Source organism: Lichenostomus cassidix, chromosome 4A (genome assembly GCF_008360975.1).
Source record: "Lichenostomus cassidix isolate B80296 chromosome 4A, HeHo_3.0, whole genome shotgun sequence".
Lineage (NCBI taxonomy): Eukaryota > Metazoa > Chordata > Aves > Passeriformes > Meliphagidae > Lichenostomus > Lichenostomus cassidix.
Window position 1 is genome coordinate 3,120,143 of NC_139485.1, and position 20,941 is coordinate 3,141,083.

At 43.3% G+C, this 20,941-nt stretch overlaps 1 protein-coding gene across 5 annotated transcripts in view; it reads left to right on the top strand.

The window, feature by feature from the left end:
• DCX (doublecortin) overlaps positions 1-20,941 on the top strand; it is a 72,527-nt gene that overhangs the window by 41,472 nt on the left and 10,114 nt on the right. For 2 of the 5 annotated variants that reach the window (XM_085060087.1, XM_085060088.1), the window contains 3 exons: positions 9,027-9,129; positions 12,697-12,834; positions 19,345-19,442. In XM_085060087.1, the coding sequence (XP_084916213.1) occupies positions 9,027-9,129; positions 12,697-12,834; positions 19,345-19,442 (339 nt within the window). The remainder of the gene's footprint in view (positions 1-9,026; positions 9,130-12,696; positions 12,835-19,344; positions 19,443-20,941) is intronic. The other 3 variants (XM_085060089.1, XM_085060091.1, XM_085060092.1) reach the window with 3 other exon arrangements.

Sequence of the window (20,941 nt, forward strand, 5' to 3'; positions counted from 1 at the left end):
ACATAATATTTTATATTTCTCAAAGAAAGGTCAAATATTAAGAAGAAATATCTTTATTTCCCAATCAGCCACCCTTCTGTCACAGCTCAATGGCACAGATCCACCCTGATGTGCTCTGTGTTTATGACCACGGTGTAATTTGAGTGGTAACTCCCCAAACCAGTGTGAACCCTGTAATGCCTCTCCCAGGTGCTGTTTGGTTGGGGGAGGAAGGTTTTAACCTCCTGCCTTCTGGAATCCCGCCAGTAAATCAACTGCATCTTGGGATCATCTCCAAATGAAATTTGCTCGCCACGCAGCAGCAAGGAGACGTGATGGGAGTGTAAAACAGGACAATTTTTCACTGCAGAAATACTTGAACTCACTCCAGACAATTATGCAGCCTGCCATTTTACACATCATCTATTTCACTATTCCTGCATCAATTATTCCATTAACGTTGCTGCACACTAAGCTAGAACCTGTCACTGGTCCTGTAGGTGTGGAAGGGATCAAATACATTTCAGAAAAAAGGCAAAAAAAGGCATTTTCATGTGAAAGGCTTTGGGACATCCATTTCAGCAGCCTCTCTGCATGTGCTATACAAAGTATTTTTATCTCCCAGCCTGCTTAACACAGTTAATTTCTACCCTAATATGGTTTAGCTCAGGACATAATGCTGAATTTTCCACTACTCTGTTTGCTGTCAGCTGAGTTTAAAAGACCTGTTAATTAGGAAAAAAAATTAATAGCTTTATTCCAAGATTAACAGAAATTAAGGTGAAAACAAAGCTCCTCTGATAGGGAGAGGATATGCATTTGCTGTAAATTCATGATATCTCCCAAAACACAAAGAACAGGTTCAGAATTATAATTAAGGAAGAAATTGTAGCTCCCTGAAAGAACAGCTTGATGGCAATTGTTACTTTCCTTTAGATTTCGTGTAGCATCTGTTACAATTTAATTTTTAAAGGCCACCATTTTTAATTCCCATTAATCTCCAGAATTAACAGTGTAATGAAGATCCTGGCAAACACTGAAATTTAACGAGTCAAAATGCCTCTAGGAGGCTTGACAGAATATTTAAGGAATTGAGCAACAGCATTGATGCTTTGAGCAAGATTAAATGCAAAGCCAGTGTTAATTGGACACAGACCAGTTGCATCTTCTCCTGTAATTCAAGAATTAGGCTGACTTGGACACATGGGCTGTAAATGAATTTATTCTGCTGGAGGACAAGACAGTTTGTCCCTCACCAGGTTTGGAGATGTGTATTAGGAAGAATTAGGAGGTTGAATACTTCATCCTGGTGTCTTTTTTCTGTTCAGGTTGGTAGCAGGAAGTAAAAGCATCAACTCCTGAACATCTCCCTCGATGGGGAAGTGTGTAGGATTTTACAGATGTGTAAAACAGAGGGAAAATCCTGTCCCTGTGCCCCAGCCCTCCTCACCATCCTGAAGGACTGGGGCCCAAACCCCATGGTACCAGTGGCTTCCCTGGGCTGGGGAGTCCAGGAAGGGACAGAGGAGTACAAAACCAGTTGTAAATAAGACAGAGGGAAAGAATTTATCCTGATGCTTTCTTGGTTTATTGTGTTTTGATGTTTTGTTTTGGTTTTTTTTTTTTTGCCCACTCTTGAAAATAAGGTTGCGTAGGCCAAACAAGGCCAGGCCGCTGTGTCTTTTAAAGTGAGATTTGTGTTTATTTTGTGATTTACTTAATCCTAATCACCACAATCCGTGTGCCACGAGTGCCAGGGAGGACGAGGGTGTCACTGGGGCAGTGTGTCATTGTGCTGCTGTGCCAGAGTGACACAGAAGCTCCAAACCTGCTTCTTCCAAGGCAGCTCTGACACCTGAACCGAGGTGTCCCCAGCTCTCCTTGTGCACTGATAAAAACAGCAAGTCTGACACTCGTTTTTCCCCAGCACTCATTTTGGGAGGAGGTTACTGATGTCAGCAGGACAACCTCAAAGAACTCCATTTCTCAGAGAGGCTGCCTCAGTGAGTAAAACACATCCATGTGTCATGTGGAAACTGAATCATATTTAATGGAATTTCCTTTGTCACTCTGGGTGACTATCAAAGGCAGAATTTTCTCTCATGTCTCTTTACACCACATCACAGAGGCTGTAGAACAAATCCAGCTATTTAATGAAATCTGTTTTCCCAGGCATTTATTCTGCTGGGAAGCACTGTGCTGGGATGCTTCCCTCTCCTTCCCTGGCCACGAGCTGGGCAGTAGTTAGGCAGAAAAGGGTGGGTTTGAAGGCACTGGATTTATCCCTGGAAAATGGAAATGCATGAACACATCAGTTTTGTCCCAAACCACTCCATCCTGGCACAATGTGTTGTGTTTGTGTTTTAAGCAGAGCATTTCCCAGAGTCTCCTCATCACTGTCAGTGCCTCCTTTAAGACAGACCTGCACGAAGCTGAACAACAGCATTTTGCTTTTAGGAAACTGTGCACAACAGGATCAGCAACAGCTATAGATTTTAGGACTTTTTTTGGAGTTGGAAATCCCATTAATGGATATTCCAGCCTCACCTTGACAGGCTCCCTGTGTCCTTACTTTGAAGACTCCCATTTCAGTAGTGTTACTTGACCTTGGGCATAAAGTTGTGCTACTTCCAAAGTCTCTGATGCTCTTCTGTCATCCCAAACTACTGTTTCATCTCAAGACTGATGAGGGGATGCTGAGTAGGAGTCAGTTTTCTGAATTCCTAACTGCTACCTGTTCTGGGGCTATTTGTACTGGAAATCTTTCCTTTCAAAGTCAATCTGTCTCCCAGAATTTCTCATTTTATGGTTTTCCAACTGGAGAAGTTGGTAATGTTTTATATATTGGTTTGGATGGCTGTGCTCTTTGTTCCCCCAGACTTCACAGCACATTTATCCTCAGTGTAATACCCTTATGAATGCAAGTTAGCAAGCCTTTCTTCTGGTTAAAAAGAATCAACAGCCTGAATATCTGTTTCATAGTCTCCTCCATATGTATAGGGAATGGGGATAACAAACTAACCTTTCTTCCAGAGGCTAATTGGATTTCACACAGTTTGGAAGCACCACTAATTCATCAGCTATATTAAAATTCAGCTTTAACATTCCTGCTGGGTAGCTTGGCTATTGACCTTCTTCCCTCCTGCTTTTTATTCCATTCTGTTTCAAACTCCCCCATTTCCAATACTTAAATAAACAGGCACTGTGTGCTGCAGCCCCTTGAGATCAGCATTTCTTCATGCATGGAGTCTTACAAGCTGCTGCAGACATACATGCATGAATATTTTTTATTCCACTTAAATAAGCATCCCAAATGCCTATTCTAGAAATAATGCATATTGTTTAGGAGCTGGTGTCCTTACTCTGCTTTAGTTGTCTCATGAAGTGGGCATAAAGCACCCATGATCAACCTGCTGGAGTTATGCAGTCTAATTAGGAGGATCTGCATTTTTCAGCAGCAGAAAGGTGTAAAGATTATTTCTTGCATCAAAGAAAAAACTTGATCATCCTGACTTGCCCAGAACTTTCTCTTCTTTGGAGAAGGCTTCCCCAAAGTGCACACACTTGGCATAGTCTGGGCATGCAGGAGTGCTCTTGGTCCACTTTGGAATGTTAATTATTTGTGTTTTTCCTGCTCCTCTTTCTATTGCTTATCACTTTTAAGCAGTATTTTTTCAGGAAAGCAGATAAGTAATTGTCTTTCTGTGAATGCAAATGTGGAATGTATTGAGTGGGTGTGTGCATACTTTAAAGAAATAATTGAATCCAAACATCTCTTATTTTTAAATGCAGGAAACCAGAATCTAATAAAATGTAAATCAATTCAGTGTCTGCTTTGGGCTTGCAGTCTTCAGACTGTTAAAAAGAAAAATTTAAGTGCTGTGAATTCCAATACCAACATCTTTATTTTCCATCGCATTCCCTTAACCCCTTCAGTCTTCTGAGATCTTTTTCTTTGTGGATGTGTGGTGAAGAGCTTACTCCCCATGTTCATCAATTCCCATATTCCTTCTGAATCTTCCCCTGGACCAATCTGAGCATGTTTGATTTCTGTACCATGCTTTGCTGATTGCAAACACCCCAGTGACACATCATAAAGCACAATTGCCTTTGTGATTTATCCCTTTGGCTCCTCAGACCCAAAACAAGCAGGCCACTGCCAAGCTGGCTTGGAGTAAAGGTGCTGGAGTAGAACTAAATCCATCCGATTGCTGGTGTGAGTTAAAACAGAGTTTAAACAGATTTTAGTGATATTCTCAGCTCAGTTAACTCTTGGTACCTGTCTGGCTGCTAGTCTGACTTGCTCAGCTTAGTGCTGAGAGAGAAAGGGCAGGAGCAGGCATCTAAAACACATTCATTGTCTTTAGCTAACAGGTGATTGGAAGTGTTCAATTTGATAGCACTCATCAAAGCAGCCTAGAAAAAAAGAGTGTGTCTTAATTCAGCTCTGTTCTTACAGGCTTTCCATGTGTATGGAATGCAATTGTCCTCTGTGGTCTTTTTGGCCCTTTTTGGCTTTTTCTGTGATCAGTTTCCTCCTGTTCTGACCTCTGGAAACCTATTTAAAGAAAGCAAGTGGAGATCTGTTTTCTTTGAGCATAACCATTAGATTTGGAGAAATGCAGGGACTTTGGAGCTACCTATGTATACAACTCCTACGAATTCCTAAAGGGGAGGGATATTGCAGAGAGAGCAGCTACCAAAGTCTCTGTGACTGAGGGAGAGAAGTAGAAATAGGAGCATTTTCTGAATTGATGATGACATTTCTTTAGAGGGTGAAGAGGACAGTTCAGTTCACCCTCTGTCACTGCTGGGACCATGTTTGTGCTGGAGACAGTGAGGGGGTGAGAGGGGCAAAAGGAACTTGGTAATCCTAACTCTTCAGAGCACTCCAGGCTCTGCACTGCTGGGTGATTCAGGCTACGGATGAAGTCTTCCAGCTTTATGTTTCTAATTCTCTTTAATTGTTTTATTTATTAATAATTGACAGTTTCTAAATACTGCTGGTGCCTCCTGGAGGAAGGTAGGACAGCTGAGCTGTGCCAGTGTAGAACCTGTGTGTTTCCTGCTGCTCTTCCAGGTGAACTCAGAATTTCTGTCTGTACCATCACAGACATTTCAGCAAACTGTGAGCTCACATCAGCTCCATTTTGTCAAAATCCTGAAAAATGCTTAGCTCTACAAGTGCTGTATTAAAATGAGGCAGGGGCTCAGCAGCTCTCACAAGGCTGTGGCTTTTCCTTTCTGCAATTAAAATTGCTGCAGCAGACACTGATGGACTGTCACTGCAGAAATCCCCTCTTGGAAATCCCAGCAAGATTGTCCTCTCAGGAAAGCTTTTTCCTCATATAAGCAGAGAAGGATTTAATTTAACAAGGAAAACCTAAGGAATTGCAAACAGTACCCTAAAATCACTGTTAATCTCTACAGCCTTCTATTCCTTCCCTAATATATATGATAAAGGTTTCTAAAGCTCAAACTTTGGCACTGAGAAAAATGCTACCATCAAATCTATTAGAAATAATGACTTTGTAAGAAATAAATTTGTGCCTCATCGACTGGAGTGTGAAGATATGATTTCCTTCATTGGAATTGCTTAAGCTACAGGAATTGAAGAGCAAACATTTCATGCAGTATGATCCTTTCCCAAGTCAATATTGTCCTTTCAATCCTGAATTTCAAATTAAATATTACCCTCCCTTAAACAAAGGCATGCTTGGAAATCAATGCTATTTATCTTGTCTACTGTAGATGTATACACAAGTTTAATTTTCACTAGAGATGAAAAATGCTTGTAGACTGGAAACTACAAAAAGACAAAATCTTCCAATTTTGCTGGTTCCTGGTGTCATTGTTGAGGGTGCATGATAACAGTCACCAACAAAATCACCATTTTCAGGTGGCAGCACTGGTTCTTGCACTATCTGGCTACTATTGGGTTTTGTCTTGTGCTTTAATAAATGTACAGCTAAAAGCAAAACACAGCATTTTAAAACAGTGATTCTCAGGTTATCATCTGGGGTAAATTTTTGTTGATATGAATCTTCTTTCAGGGTTTTCATGGTGTTCCAGGTGAATTATTTTATATAATTAGAGTGCTAAATCAGAGCAAGCTAAAGCAGAAAATATACCTTCAAAAAGTCCACACTGCTTGGGGGGAGACTTGTACTACTATTTTATTTTTTAACTGAGAAAACAGAAGGAAAAAGACTTCTGAAGAATGGAGAGAAGAAGACCAATAATGTTATTTGGGAGTCACTAAAAGCCCCTACAACATTAATGCAGGGAGAGGTTTGGCCTTGCCTGTCAAGACCAACCCTTAAACATTCCATCCTGGTTAATAAGGTCCCAAACCAGTTATCCCAGCATGGCCTCACTTCCCAGCTCCATCTCCTTCAGGGATGAGCACATCCAGAGCTTCCTCCTGGTGCTTTTCTTTTTTTCCCTGCACCCCTCAGACAAGCTGGCTCTGGGGCTGGCAGATCCCGCAGTGAAATCACATATTTTCCCAAAGGAAGTTTACTCAAACAACTTTCTGTGGACAGGAAGCCATCTGGGCCATGTTGCAGGGACACAGAGCAATGATCAAGGGTTGGAGCTGAATAAACAAAAGGTAAATAGAAAATACCACACACATGGTGAACATAAGCAACAGAGCTATGGCCCCATAGTACAGGACATCATTTTTTCACTGAATTTTGCAATGTTTTGCTCTATTTAAGGAGAGAAGGGTTGGGTTTTGGTTGTCTTTTCTGCTATGTTGTGGTGAGCTCTTAAAAGTGGAAGTTACACAGGAAACCAAAAAGGAACAAATAAGGCAAATACAGAAGTTATTGTTTCCTGAGTATTCAGAGTTCAACAAGAAAATTATCTAATTCTTTACCAGCCTTCAGTGCTCGTCCAGCCAGGTGTTCATAACTACAAAATACATATAATAACTGCTCTCTGAAGGGACTGGAATGCAGAAAAGTGAATTGCAACCATCTCTGCCTGACATGGAATCAGGCTCCTGTCCTTGGGCACGCTGGGACTTCTCCATCATGTTTACACCCTTGATCTGAAGGTTTTCTTGATTTCCTGGACTTTCTTCTTGCTTAGGGTGGTTGTAGGCAGTCAAGGACAAAATCCACACTTTGACTTCTGACCTGGAGATTACAAAAGCATCTGTAGGTTCTTTCTGATTCCGTGCAAAAGGCTGGGAAATTTTTGAAGCCTTTTGATCCAACTTTAGATCACAGATTTAACAGCACAGTGGAGCAGAGCAACCCATGGGCCTTTTCAATGGCATAAGTGTAGTGCTTAGCATTCAGATGGGAACTTGGATGGAGCCAAACCCAATTATTTGCAAATGAATCAGTGCCACACATCATCGGGGGAGGGCTGTAATACCAAGTGCTGGTTTGAAATGTCATCTTTTCTTTGGGAGAATTCTCTGTAGATAACATTAGCTATTTTCAACCTAATTTTAGGCAGACAGAAATAGGAATTCACCGGAGTTAGCAGAGCAAATTCTAACTCTGATCAAAGCCATGGCAGATTTCATCCTCTGCTCCATTTTGAAAGTCATGACAATGTGAAGAACAGGCTTTTCACTGAGGTTTGGCATCCTAACCAGTGCTGGCACTCATAGGCAGTGCTTTAATTATACATTATACTAACCAGTGTGAAATACTGAGCCTTATTAAGATAGCCAAAAGCCTTCTTAACAGTTGATTTATTAGAGCTTGAAATTAACTTTTCACAGTCCAGCTCAAAGAGATCAGTAGATATGGGAATTCAGCTCTGCCTCCAGTGAGTTCCCCCATGATTATTTCCAGTGCTCTCTCCAGTCCTTTCCAGTGCCCAGCCACGGTGAAACACTGCTCACCAGCACCAGCTCTCAGCCTCATTCCTCCAGTATAAATGTCAGTGCCAACCTCAGGCTCTTTTGGAATGGCATTCTGGTGAAATGGAACTTTACAAAGCCACCCAGCTCTGCATGATGCTCAGATGTGTAGGCTGCCCCAGGCTGGCTGATGCTGGAGCTGTTCCACACTGAGGTGTTTGCAGAGGAGCATTTTTGCTGGTCCTGACACAAGATTTGGTCACTATGTGGCTGGAATATCAGGGTAGTGTTAGGAATTTTTAAAACAAGACCATTATCTGTAGAGAATTGCACATCTCTGCTAGATGATATGAGGAGGAACTCCCAGCCTGATGGCATTTTAAACTTCTCTCCTCCCAGCAGCCTGGAAATTTTCATATTTCCAAACTCCCAGGTATCAGTTCTCTGATTAAATCAGTGGGTCTGAGGCTCCCACATCTTGTGCTTTGTTCCTGTTTGATTCTGGAAAACAAGACACAGTTTGGAGCTCCAGGTACTGCAAGATAAAACTTCCTCCTGTGGAGGATGGCAAAAAAGAGGAGCAAGGCACTCAGTGAGGGAGAGGCTGCCTCAACATCTGCAGTAAATATGTGGATTTAAATGGTGCTGGGGTGGGAAAGTTGTCCAGTCGTACTTTGAGTCTCTCCATCGAGAACACAGAGACACCTTTTGGCTTTAAAATTTATCATCAGGGTTGCTCAGGAGGAGTCACATCTCCACATCTCTGCTGGGCCCAGCCATGCTTCACCTTCTTGGCGATTCTTTGAGTTTTTAGGCTCTGTAGGTACCGAGACACTCCCCAGCACAGGCAGTGGTGTCACAGCCCTGCCAATGTGGCACCAGGGGCACCTCAGCTCTTATTTTAGAAGCAGCTGTGTCATTCCTTGGGGTGACTGATGTGTTCTGTCAGTTGGGTGGGAAATGCCAGACCTCACAGAGCTTACAAGGGAGTTGTTTGGGGTTTTTTGCTCTGCTTTTTTTTTAAGGTTTTTTAATAACTCTGTTAGGCTTGGCTTGCCCAGGGAAATTGTGTGATGAGCAGCAGCCCCATGGAAAGCAGGGCCACATCGAGATGGGATGGGGGAACAGCAGAGAGGCTTCCCCCTTCTGCTCCAGTGGAAGCTAAGCCACATCAGAATGTTGTCAATTAAAACTAAAATGAATGACTTTGCTCTCTCTGTAGGTGACCTGTCTCCATGATTTCTTTGGGGATGATGATGTGTTTATCGCCTGTGGTCCAGAAAAATTCCGCTATGCACAGGATGACTTTTCCCTGGATGAAAGCGGTAACATCAAACACACACTGGGGTTTTATTTGATTTCCATTCACTTGCTTGTATCAGATAATAATGCTGCATGCTTTTGTTCTGCTGTTTAACACCCGGTACGTGGAATTTAACATCCTTTTGGGATTCTTATCCAGTCAGCAGATATTATAATCAGGCAAATACTGACTGAGGTAGCCCAAGTCGGAATAAATTAATTCCTACAGCATTTTGACATTTACTGTGAAATCTGGTAGTGTTTTTACTTTCAATTTTCTCCAGTTACAGTCAGATAGGTGCATTTTTCTTCAGAGTTAATCATCCTCAGGTATACATGTGCATATTAAAAACAGGAACAAGCAAGAGTTTTTTACAAAATTCATGTTTCCACTGCTTTTTTTCTGTTGATTCAAAAAGCAGGGCAGTAACTCCCTTTTTGGGGGACATGACTGGGACAGCACCATTATTTTTCCTTGTTACAACTGCCTGCAGAAGTCTGTAATAATGTGAGTCTCTATGATCAATTAAGCCATGAAATCTTTGATTTCACAGAATATACAGAATTTGCTTGTGGGACTTACCACCCACCCCAGCTTGCAACTGCACCCACCAACAGCACTCGCTGTCTGCAGGTGCCAGTGAGGACAGCAAGAGGAAATGAATGTCACTTTGATCATTTAAACCATTTAAATTAAAAGAAAATGTGGTCTCCAAGCATTTCAGCTCACTTCCCAAAGCTCTTGGTGTGCTGTATGAGGAGTACAAGTCCCATCCTGTCCTGTATGCCACAAACTGGCTCAGTATTGAGGACCAAAGAGGATTTTTCTGTATGCCAGGAAGTCAAGCAGCCCCCAATCTTCAAACACTGTGTTTTTTATCACTCCTTTGCAAGCCTGATTTTATTTTAGTGCTGGTACTTCTGACCCGTGTACTCCAGATGAACCCATTTGATCATCTTGGGGTAATTCAAAGAAAGTTTCCAAGGTTCAGCTGAGACTTTGCAGGCAGAGAATAAAGCCTGTGTCAGGCTGGGGAAGCGATCTGTAACCTGAACTTCAGGGTGTTTTTTCCCACTCAGCAGTTGAGTCAGCTCCACAGGGAGTTCCACGCTGTAAAAGTTTGGATGTAGTCCTGGCAGAAGATCTTGATGGAGAGCCCAGCTCTGCCCACACTTTGCTCACTGCTCACTTTTCCAGCTTGGATTTCTCCAGCAAAATGCAGCCAGGGTTGCTGTTGGGAAGGCACCAGGAAGCTGCAGGGCCCAGAGGTATTTTCAGGGGAGCCTTGCAGCTCTCAGGGAGCAGATGAGGAGCCTCAGCACTGTTTTCCCATTGCACACCCATCACCCTTCCTTGTTCCAAGGCTGATGCTGCCAGGAGAACTGTAAATCCTGAGGTTTTGCAGATGAGTGTCACTTATTAAAATCTCCTCTGTCATGGGGAAATTTTTCTTGCCTGTTTGGATGACACACACCAGGATTTCTGGTTATTATGTTCACTCTGGCAGGACATCAGGGAACAAAAAGAGAAAGAGCGTAAGAGAGGATTATGTCATCTTTTTCCTCCTGGCTGCCCACCACAGCTTCCACCCTCTAATCCCTGCTGCTGAGCACCTTCCAGAGGACATTGCTCTGTCCCTTTTGTACCCACTGGTTCCAGCATTGTGGAAATGTCACACTTTGGTGACATTTAGAGGCCTGTTTACACAACTTCAACACAGCCAGGTTTCCACCTCCTGCAAGTGCTCAGGGATTGCCTTTGGTGTGCTGACACTTGCCAAGGGCTGAGCTGGAGGAATTCCTCAGTCAGCCTTTCTGTGCTGGAAAAGCCAGGTTTCCTTCCAAGGAATGACTCCCCTGGGAAGAAGATAAATTTGGAACCTCATGCAAAGATGTAACATAGAGTATTTTTACTTTTCAGGTTTATTTTTTTAGTGAGTAGTCTGGGTGACTAAGCACAGCTGCCTGACACCCTTTGAGTCCCCTCACAACATCAGTACTGCTCTTCATGTATAAAAAATTGGGATAATATTGGTGCTGGACCTCTACAAGCCTTTCTGTGACATCATCTGTGAGAAGTCAAGTACTTTTGGAAGAAAAACAACAAACCCACAACTGATTTACAATTTCCAAAATCGATTTAGCAGGAGGGAAAACAAGCTGACTGGAAGTTTAATTCTTGCCAGGCAGCATCCCTGGAGCACAAGGCTTCCACTCCTCACATTCTTGTGCTGCATGGTCCAACAGCAAAATTCTGTCTCAAACCATCCAGAAGGAGCAGAGATGGACCCTTGGCTATCTGAGAATGAGGAAAGCCTGGGGAAAAATTTGAGGCAATTACATTTTCATAGATATGCTGATATATAATTAAATAACACATACATTTAGGTCAGACAACTTGCTTTCGGTTGACCAGTTGTTTATCTGCTCTGTGCTGCCTTAATTCCATTGGGGAATCCATTCCAGGGGTTCCTCAGTGCAGGCCATGCATGTGGAGCTGAGCTGAACTGTTCCATAAAAAACTGCCTGCATGTGGAACACGTCATTCCCATCTGTAAAAACGACACATTTTTCACATCTTGGTGAGGACAAGCTCTTGGAGGAGATGAGATGGGACCAGCTAACATTTGACAAAAAGGAAATCCCTTTTTTATTGCCTTCTTCTTAACTGGGTTAAGTTAATAACTTGAGGGGTGGAAAGTTCCTTTTCTGTTAGCGCTCAGTGTACATCAAGCCTGCTTCTGAAGATCAGGCATGCCTGAAATCCTGGGACACATGGAGGTTTGTTAGCATTTCAGTTCCCCTCTGCAGGACCCTGTAGATCATGTTTACATTTTCCACTCTTCCTGGCCTATTTATTTTTTATGAAAGCACAGTTGGGGTTCTCATCTGCTCACATCTTCCAGTACACAAATCTGCTGGGCTTGTTTATACAAACCTTTCTGAAAGGGACGAGTGGCCAGGTCAGAGGATGTGCTTTGTAAAACCATTTTGTCTCCTTTGCTTTCTGAAAAGTTTCTTTCTTCTGAAAAGTTGCAGCTTGTTGAGGGCAGAAGAGGCTGATTCTGGCTGGGTGAAATCCTCGGGCAGATTTTGCCACTTGGAGACTTTACATCACACCATTAGCTGTTTGCTGGCTCTCTGCACCTGCAGAAAGGGCACTCAGCACTCCCATTACTGGCTCTTCACAGAAAGGTTACACCAAATTAACTGGGTTTGTTTGGCCTGATTGTTCCCTCAGTCAGTGCTGACCATTTCCATTGTGCTGATGAGTTGGTGAGAGCCAAGGGAAGGGAAAGGGCAGAAAATGTTTGGTGGGACACAGGAAGGGGGATGAGCCCTGCCAGGAGGCAGCCTGACACCTACAGAGCCTCAGCACCTCCTCTAGAAGAGCAGAGCTGCTCTTTTTGCCCTCCCCTTAAAAAAATCTCCTTTCTGCCCTGGAGAACAAGTGATGGATGACATGAGCTTGGTATTTTCTGCATCTCTTTGGGGATCAGTCACTGAGCTGCCCATGGGTGTTTCCCACCTGCTGTCCCTGGGCAGCAGGAGCAGCAGGGCCATAACCAGGTGGCTTTGTGTTTCCCCAGAGTGCCGGGTGATGAAGGGGAGCCCAGCAGGTGCCACGGGCAGCAAGTCCTCCCCCACCCCTCAGAAGAGCTCGGCCAAGAGCCCAGCGCCCATGCGCCGCAGCAAGTCCCCGGCCGATTCAGGTAACCACCAAGATGGTGAGTGATTGTTTCTTGGTGTCTGAATTCACTGTGCAGCTCGAGGCAAAAGCACAAGCTCTGTGTGTTTGCATAGGAGATTCTGGTATCTTTTGAAACAAGAAGCTGCAGGGGCACTTGGTAAATATTGAGAAGGAATGCCCTGGTTGGCGAAGTGCAGTTGTGGCTTGAGGTTGTCCCACCCACAGTCTCACAGCCTCCTTCCCCGAGAGCATTTTAAAAGAAGTTTCCATTTCCCAGGCAGGAAATCAAGGCCCAGAGTGCTCCCAGATGTTCCCTATATATACAGAGAGATTTAGAGTAGCCTCCTGTGCAATGCAAATGGTGATTATTGTACAGGTCAGAAGTGGCTCCTTCTAATCATTCTTGAAAGTAGACCAGTGACCTTGGAGAACTGCTGATGGGATTATTGATGTGACACTGAGACACTCATTCTGTAATAGAAGAGAAGGAAAATGGGAATCCTAATTTGCTGCAGCAGCTTGAACGATTTGAAATATCTCCCTCCTCCTTCAGCAGCAGCTGGCACACCTGGAGAGCTGCAGAGCCTGTCAGTCCAAGGCTGGGCTGCATATTGCACTGATTTAGAGTCGTGGAGAGTTTCTAGAGTTAGAATTGATGTCTCACCTGCCTGCCTGTTCTGTTCCAAAAAAGAACCACACATGGCCTTTCACTAAAGTGGCCAAATCACCAATTAAGCACTTCAGAATTTCAGGAGAGCTTCATGGTTTGAGTTAGGTGTCCCAAAGCATCAACACAGGTGATACAAACCAAAAATTCCTTTTCACCTTCACACTTACATGCTGCAAATTGCATGGGAACATCACACAACAGCTGACCATCAGTAGGTAAGGGATTATTAGATATAAAATTCTCTTGGCAGTAGTCAGAAGGGTTTTCCCCAGGAAGCAGTTCATTTGTTTAAGTTGTGTGGGTGTTCTTCAGCTGCCTAAAGAGACTGTGTGAAATTGGTTGGCACATGCCAAGATTGTATTTTTTGAGAAATTATTTCTCTCTTAGGTGATTTTGCATTTATAAAGCTTTTCTTCAAGATTCCATCGTTGGCTGTTCCTAAACTCAGGCTTGCCATAATCTAAACGACTTTCCCAGTCCCAAATGCACAGTAAAGTTGTGTACATACATTGAAGGCAAGATTGCACATACGATGTTGATTTATAAAAACCCAAAAGTAGCATTCAGTGATCAGGGACTCAGCTCAGGCATGAGCTGTGAAACTGCTTTAAACCTTCTCCACGAGCATCAGGTGCTGATTCCCAGCAGAAGCAGACTTTAGTGCATGAACATACAGTTTAATGTGAAATGGCAACTATTGTGTGCCTGATTTTAACTGATTGGGTGACTCCCAGCACCAGGATGGTGACTCATCTGATGAGCTTTAATGAACTCACTTAGCAGAGCTTTTCAGAGGGAGATTAAAACAGCCAGAAAGGCTGAACAATAACCAATTCCTGGAGTTAACGTCAGTAATGAAGAACAAATCAGGTTTCTTTAATCTGTCCAGACAAGGGTCTTTCGTGCTTTCCTGTAATTTCAATAAAGGAAAAAATGGCACTGCTCCTGCTTAATGAGAATAAAAAAGACTGAACTCTTTCAGCACTGAAAAATAGAAGACTCTTGTTTTCTCAGGATAGAGAGAAAAAAGAATACCATTTTGTATTCTTGTAGTGAATTGGTAATAGATTAAGTGGATTTACACATCTCTTAAGAATCAATATTTACATTTAGATGGGTTTAGGAGTTATCACATTGAAAAGGCAAGGAATGCTGTATGAAGTCTGATTAATAAAAGATGATCTGACCTATTTTTTTCCCACAGAAATCTTACCCATTTAATTTGTGAAACTATTTAAAAGCAGTTTTACTTCAAATATATTCAGTATTTTTGCTGTGTGTTTGCTCTCCTACCCATTTGTACCTTTTGTCTTTGTTGCCTTCCACTCTGCTGTGGTTGTCATCAGAGGTTCCTTGGTTCTGTGTTGTTCCTGTTCTTTTCTGTGTAGATTTCTGGATCATTTTTCCCACCAAAGGCTCCAAGGCCATTGTAACATATCTGGGCACTGCTGTCAGGGCAGGTTTGGAGGTGAATCTTTGGGTGAGGGAAGTCTGAACCACCTCACAGTGAGGTGTCATGGCCTCACTGGGAAAAGCTCAATCCCAGGCAGCCAGAGCCCTCCAGCTCCCAGGATATGCAAAAAGTGAGGTAGCTAATCCACAGAAGCATTTTAAATATTGGTTTCTTGGCATGGTGCTTTTCTCTACTCACCATGCAGTCATTTAAATGAATGAATGAATGAAAATTAAATGAATGAATGAATAATGAAGGAGTGTCTCGTTATGAGGAGATGGGAACACACCCCAGTCCTTGTATTTCCAAGGAAAATCTTTCTCCCTTCCCTCACTAACCCCCAACCCACATATGTACTTCCTAAGCAATGCCAGTGTATTTCTGGCAAAATTGGAGTTACAAAGCTCCTATGTATTTCTAGCCTCAATTTTTCTTCCTATGGAGTCAGCTTTGCTAAAAGGCATGGCTCAGAGCAGGGAAATCCATACCAAAGCACACCTGCAGGACACCATCCAATTCCTTCTCCTAACATGACAGAGGAAAACTGGGCATAAGGAGAGAAGTCTCTGTGCTGCTGCTCTGATCCCTGAGATTTAAATGCAGTAGGGTCAGCATGAAGTTTGGCATGATTGCTTTAACAGACTGCTCCAATAAGAAGTCAAACCAAGCAAAAGACAGAGTTAAATCTCACGGGAGGAATACAGGGGAGAAAATCATGATGTCATCCCTCATTCTTTCTTTGTTATAAAAATAGGAATTTATCTCACATTAACTCACCAGACAAGGTTTGTGAATTGTATATAGGTTCAATTGTATAAAAAATTTGTGCTGTGGTAGGAGAGTTTATGATCTTTTTAAACCAGGAGAGAGTCACAAGCACCTGAACTGAAATTTGAAAATCTCTTTGCCCAGCTTTGCCTTGATTTGGCTCAGGGAGGAAAATATGAGCAGGGCTCTGAGGCTGCTGCAGGACCTTAATGTCTCAGTCCACTAATGGAAGGCTTTGCAGAGAGGGACAAAAGCACATTCAGCAGGCAGCAGCAATTAGCCAACAGACAGAGTGTCCGTCTGTCCTGGCTGCAGAGCTGCTCCCTGGGGTCATTAGGGATGGGTGTGCTGGACAGCAGCAGATGTCTGGGAATGGCACAGGCAGAGAGCAGCTTGTTCCCTGCTTGTGCCTGCATTCTGCTCACTGCCAGCCCCCAGGGCACTGCCAGGAGAGATCCCCTCACCAAACACGTTGGGAGAAGGGTGCAGAGCCAAGTGCCTGCAAGTTTGGAGGTGCCTGAGCAAAGGGTGCCTGTGCAATCTCAGCTCTTCCACTCCTGAGGCTTTATTTTTCTGTGCTGAAGGGCAGTGCTCACTGAACAAGCTGCAGTTTCTACATTTGCTTCATGCTGTCCTTGTTCTGCTTGTTCCCTCTCTTTCTTTTCTTGGTGGCACTTCAAACCCTGACCTGGAGGCAAAACTATCTGTGTATTTCATGGTCCTTCCCCTCATTCTTGTGGTGTATGAGCTCCTCAGACTGGGACCTCACCTGCAGAGCCCTGGGAAGCTCAGTCAAGCAGGGATTAATAACTATTTTACAAATTAGTAGAAATAGATATTTCCACACATTTTGAGCACTCACTGTGAGCCTTGGACCCTGCTTTTTCCACTTCTGTTTGTTGATAGAAATGTGAGTGCAGAAGATGGATCTCACTAACCTTGTTTACAGTTCTTGCTGCTTATCACCACTGCAAATCTGGATCCAGAGCCCCAGCCACCCAAGCGAACCTGAGCAACACTCAGGGAACAATTCCATATGAGAAATCTGGCTTTAAAAGGACCTAAAACAGGCTGAAGAGGGACTTTTGACAAGGGCATGGCATGGAGTGATAGGACAAAGGGAGAGTGGCCTTAAGCTGAAGGAGGGCAGGGTTATTTATTAAGAAGAAATTGTTCTCTGTGAGGGTGGGGAGGCCCTGGCACAGCTGTCCAGAGAAGCTGTGGCTGCCCCTGGATCCCTGGAAGTGTCCAAGGCCAGGCTGGACAGGGCTTGGAGCAACCTGGGATGGTGGAAGGTGTCCCTGCCATGGCAGAGGTGGAATGAGATGAGCTTTAAGATCCTTTCCAACCCAAACCATTCTGTGATTCTAAAATATCTGGGGGGGAAAACAGACAGAGAATTCAGTTTACCTGGATCTCTCATGGCCATTTCAAATGTAACAGGAATATTCTCCATCCTCCCTCTCATGTGCTGGACAAGGCTGATTCCTCTCCTGAGTACAGAGTGCCTTGTGCCTTGGGCAAGGTGAGGATCCTGTGCAAAAAGGTGCACATTTCCATGCAATTAAAGCATATCACATCTGCACTTTGAGGTAAATGGATGTTGCAGAGCAAATACAATGCCATGAATAAGTCACGTTTCCCATCCAAACAATAACATTGTGGGGAAAACCCAAAAGAATTGAAATGAAAGCTGGTTCTAAAGAACAGTTCCTAACAGCTGAGTGTAGGTGAGATCCTGAGCTAGCTGAAGTCATCAGCAGATTTTAGTGGAGCAGCAGTGTTTATGCACCACCTGGGATCTGCTCTTTGCCTCCTGTTATTTTTCTGCATTTCAGTTCAAAGGAAACGCAGGCAAGTTTGCTTATGAACACTATTCTTCATTAGCAGACAGAGAAAATTAAACTGGGCTCCTTCATCGTTGCTCCTGCTGCAAAATTCTGCTGTATTTGTAATGATATCCATCCATCTCTTTCGATTTCTGATTTGGATGTCACATCTGGCTTTTGTTGATGCTCATAAAATATTTACATCCCTGCTGTAGCACTTAAAACTGTCATTGTATTAGGGAATTTCTGTCCTGCCCTGCAGCAATTACATCCAGTTTGCTGCACACTGACTCTGCTGTTGTTCCCAGGCTTGTTTGTTGAAGGGAAATTGGGGTTTCTGCAGAGTTTTTAGGTGGCATTCTTCAGCTTAGGAAGAATCAGTGGCAATTGGAGGTAAAGAAAGAGGCATTTTAGAAACTGGAAATGGATTCTAGCTAATACAGATTATATCAGTACTCACGTTCCCTGCATTTTCTTTAATAGGAAACACAATGCACTCAGTGAAATAAAACATGAAAGAGATCCAAGTCCTTTTTTACTGAATTGCTTTCATTATTTGGCATATAGTTAGAGAAATCTACTTTTTTTCCCCACCAACCTGTAGGGCAGCTCATTTTGTGGAACTGGAGCACAGAGAGGAGAGGCACAGCACAGTGCAGGGGCCAGCAGGAAACAGCTTCTGCCTTTCCAGAACAGCTTTTTCCCCCTTAAAGAACTTTTTAATTCTTAAACAGCTTTTTCCCCCTTAAAGAATGTTTTAATTCTTAAACAGCTTTTTCCCCAATAAAGAATGGTCTGAGTGGGATAGGGAGGTGAAGGGTTACTCTGTTCCCCAATTATCTATAACTCATTATTTCTGCCACCTTTTAAAAATATCCATTTCCTCAGTAAGGTGCATTTGTAACAGGAAAAAAGCTGTGTGTGATGAATAACCTCCTTTATCAACAGAGGAGGAAATGCATGGAAATGATGGATGTGAAGGCAGAGGACTGACATCAGCATGAATTTGTTGTGTCAGAGCTGGTTTAAGGTGCTGGCAGCTCCTCCTGTGTCCTGGGGCTTTGACCACGTGTTTCTTTGCACTTTTTTGAATTCACCTGTTTGACCTCTTCCTTTGGGCCAGTGATGTCACAAAGCTGAGCTACCCCTGTGTTTCTCACAAGGAGCTTACAGAGGAGTGAGGCTTTCTTAGGCATTAGAGCAAGAGTTGTGCTAGTTTTGCTCTAAAAAATACATCATTCACACATCTTACTCTGTGATGCTCTATATACTTCTTCAGCCTCCTCCACACACTCAAGGACTTGCTGAATTTTAAGTGACAGATTTGCAGACTCAGCTGTTACAATTGAAAGCATAATTCCACCAGGCTCTTTGGTCATTTAATCCCAGCCACAGCTAACTACAGCCAGGGCATTCCAGGCTGCTGTTTGTCTGATTTGCAATGTGTGTAATTGATGTTCTTGTGCAGGGTTCAGGATATCTTCAGCCTCTGCTTTCCACTCATGCCCTTAAGTTGTTTGGGAACACAGAAATTGTCTGTTTTCCTGGTGATGTGTGTCTCGGATAGACTTGGTGAATATTTCTTGTGTAAAATCTTGGTCCTTCAGTTTATTTTGTATTTCACCATATTTTTCAGTCAGCCTGAGCAGCTGAAAGCCTGGAGTTGTGTTTATAGCCATTCTGTTCACTTGGTTATTTTTCTCCTGCCTAGCATGAATAAACCATAGTGCTTGTGTGTTAAATGTTTGGAGACCTTCCATCTCCCCAAAGGAGAAAGATCCTCCCCTTGCCTGCCTGATTTCCAGCTTCTCTCTTGTTTCCTGCCAGCCAACGGGACCTCGAGCAGTCAGCTGTCCACACCCAAATCCAAGCAGTCTCCAATCTCCACGCCCACCAGCCCAGGGAGCCTCCGGAAGCACAAGGTATTACGTTTCTTATACCTTACTACACCTCCTTCTGCCTCACCCCAGTGGATCTGTGGGACACTGGAGTCGTGGCCATATTCCCTGGAAGCACAACTCCTGCTGTTGAAACAGTGCAGTTTGCCCTTTACATGGTCTCTTTGGGCAAAGAGGACAAACCCTGGGCCTGATTCCTTCCCTGGAGTGATGAATGTGTGCTGGAGACCACCCAGATGGAGCCCAAGAGATAACTTGAGTTTATATCACTATTTGAACAAGTTATGGATGGGTTTGGTTTCATGGAAACCCTCCTCTCTAGCAAAGCCTTACATGTTTGCAACTCAGGCCCATTAAACAGCACAAGGAATACAAACGTTACTGGTGCTCCAAGACATCACTTTAATGATGTTCCTCAAGAATTTTTAAATTTTTTTTTAATTATTTAAGGCCATGCTCTGTTTTACAGGAGCCAGGTGATTCTTCCAGCTGGTGTGGTAATTGTGCTCTGGAAGAGTAGCTGGGTTTGCTGGTCACAGAGAGGCTAACAGGTAGCACAGCATCCTGGCAGAGATCAGGAGACCTGTGTTGGCTCATGGATAATTCATGTATTGATTTATTTAAAAGGTACAGCAGCTGCCACAGCTTTTTGAGTTCCTGTTATTCAGGACCACTCTGTGCTGAGTTCAGACTTTTATTTCCATGGTGCATTTCTGGAATAGCCACAGTGCTGCTTCCAGCAGTCTTCAGCTGACGTGGAAATTGGAGCTTGGACACAAATGTAGGTGTGAGAGGAAGTCAGGGGGATTTGTCTTTAGGAGTCAGAATGTACCTCTCAGCCTGAGTGTGACTTTGAAAACATTGACTTGAAGTTTTTTGAAGAGTAATTAAAAAATTCTGGTGGTGCTGAGGTTTTGCAGTCAGCAGCCACTAGGAATCCACTGTGGGCCAGACTGCAGGGGTTGAATGAATTCTGGTTAGCAAAGGCATAGCTGAACACAAATGAAAACTGTGTTTTCCTCAGAACTTCTCTCTGTTCTCAGCTGCTCAGTCTAAGTTTGAGAAAACACACCAATCTTAACACAACGTGCCCAGATTTATTTGTAATTTATAACTGAGAACAGAATCTGGCCCATGGTCTGAGTTCAGCAGAAGAAATGATGTAAACTGCATCCTTTGCTTCAGCATCAAGGCATAAAACAAAATACTTTCCAAACACCACCTCATTTAGAAGTTTGGAGATGAAGATTTGCTTCTTGGTCAAGACAAGTAAAACTCACCTTTTTTCATGTTTTAGGTGTGTTTTCAGCTGGCTGATTTATGACCTTTCCAGTGCAGCCCCAGGACCATTTGTAATAGATGATGACTGCTGAGGGCAAAGCCAATCCAGATATGGTTTCCTGCACTAAGTTAAGCCAATCAGAAACACAAATGCAGCATTTTAGGTCACCAGAATGTTCATGCATCATTGTCTTTCTCCCAGGAGCAATTTCCTGCTTATGATGAAATTGCTTTTCTTTTTTCCT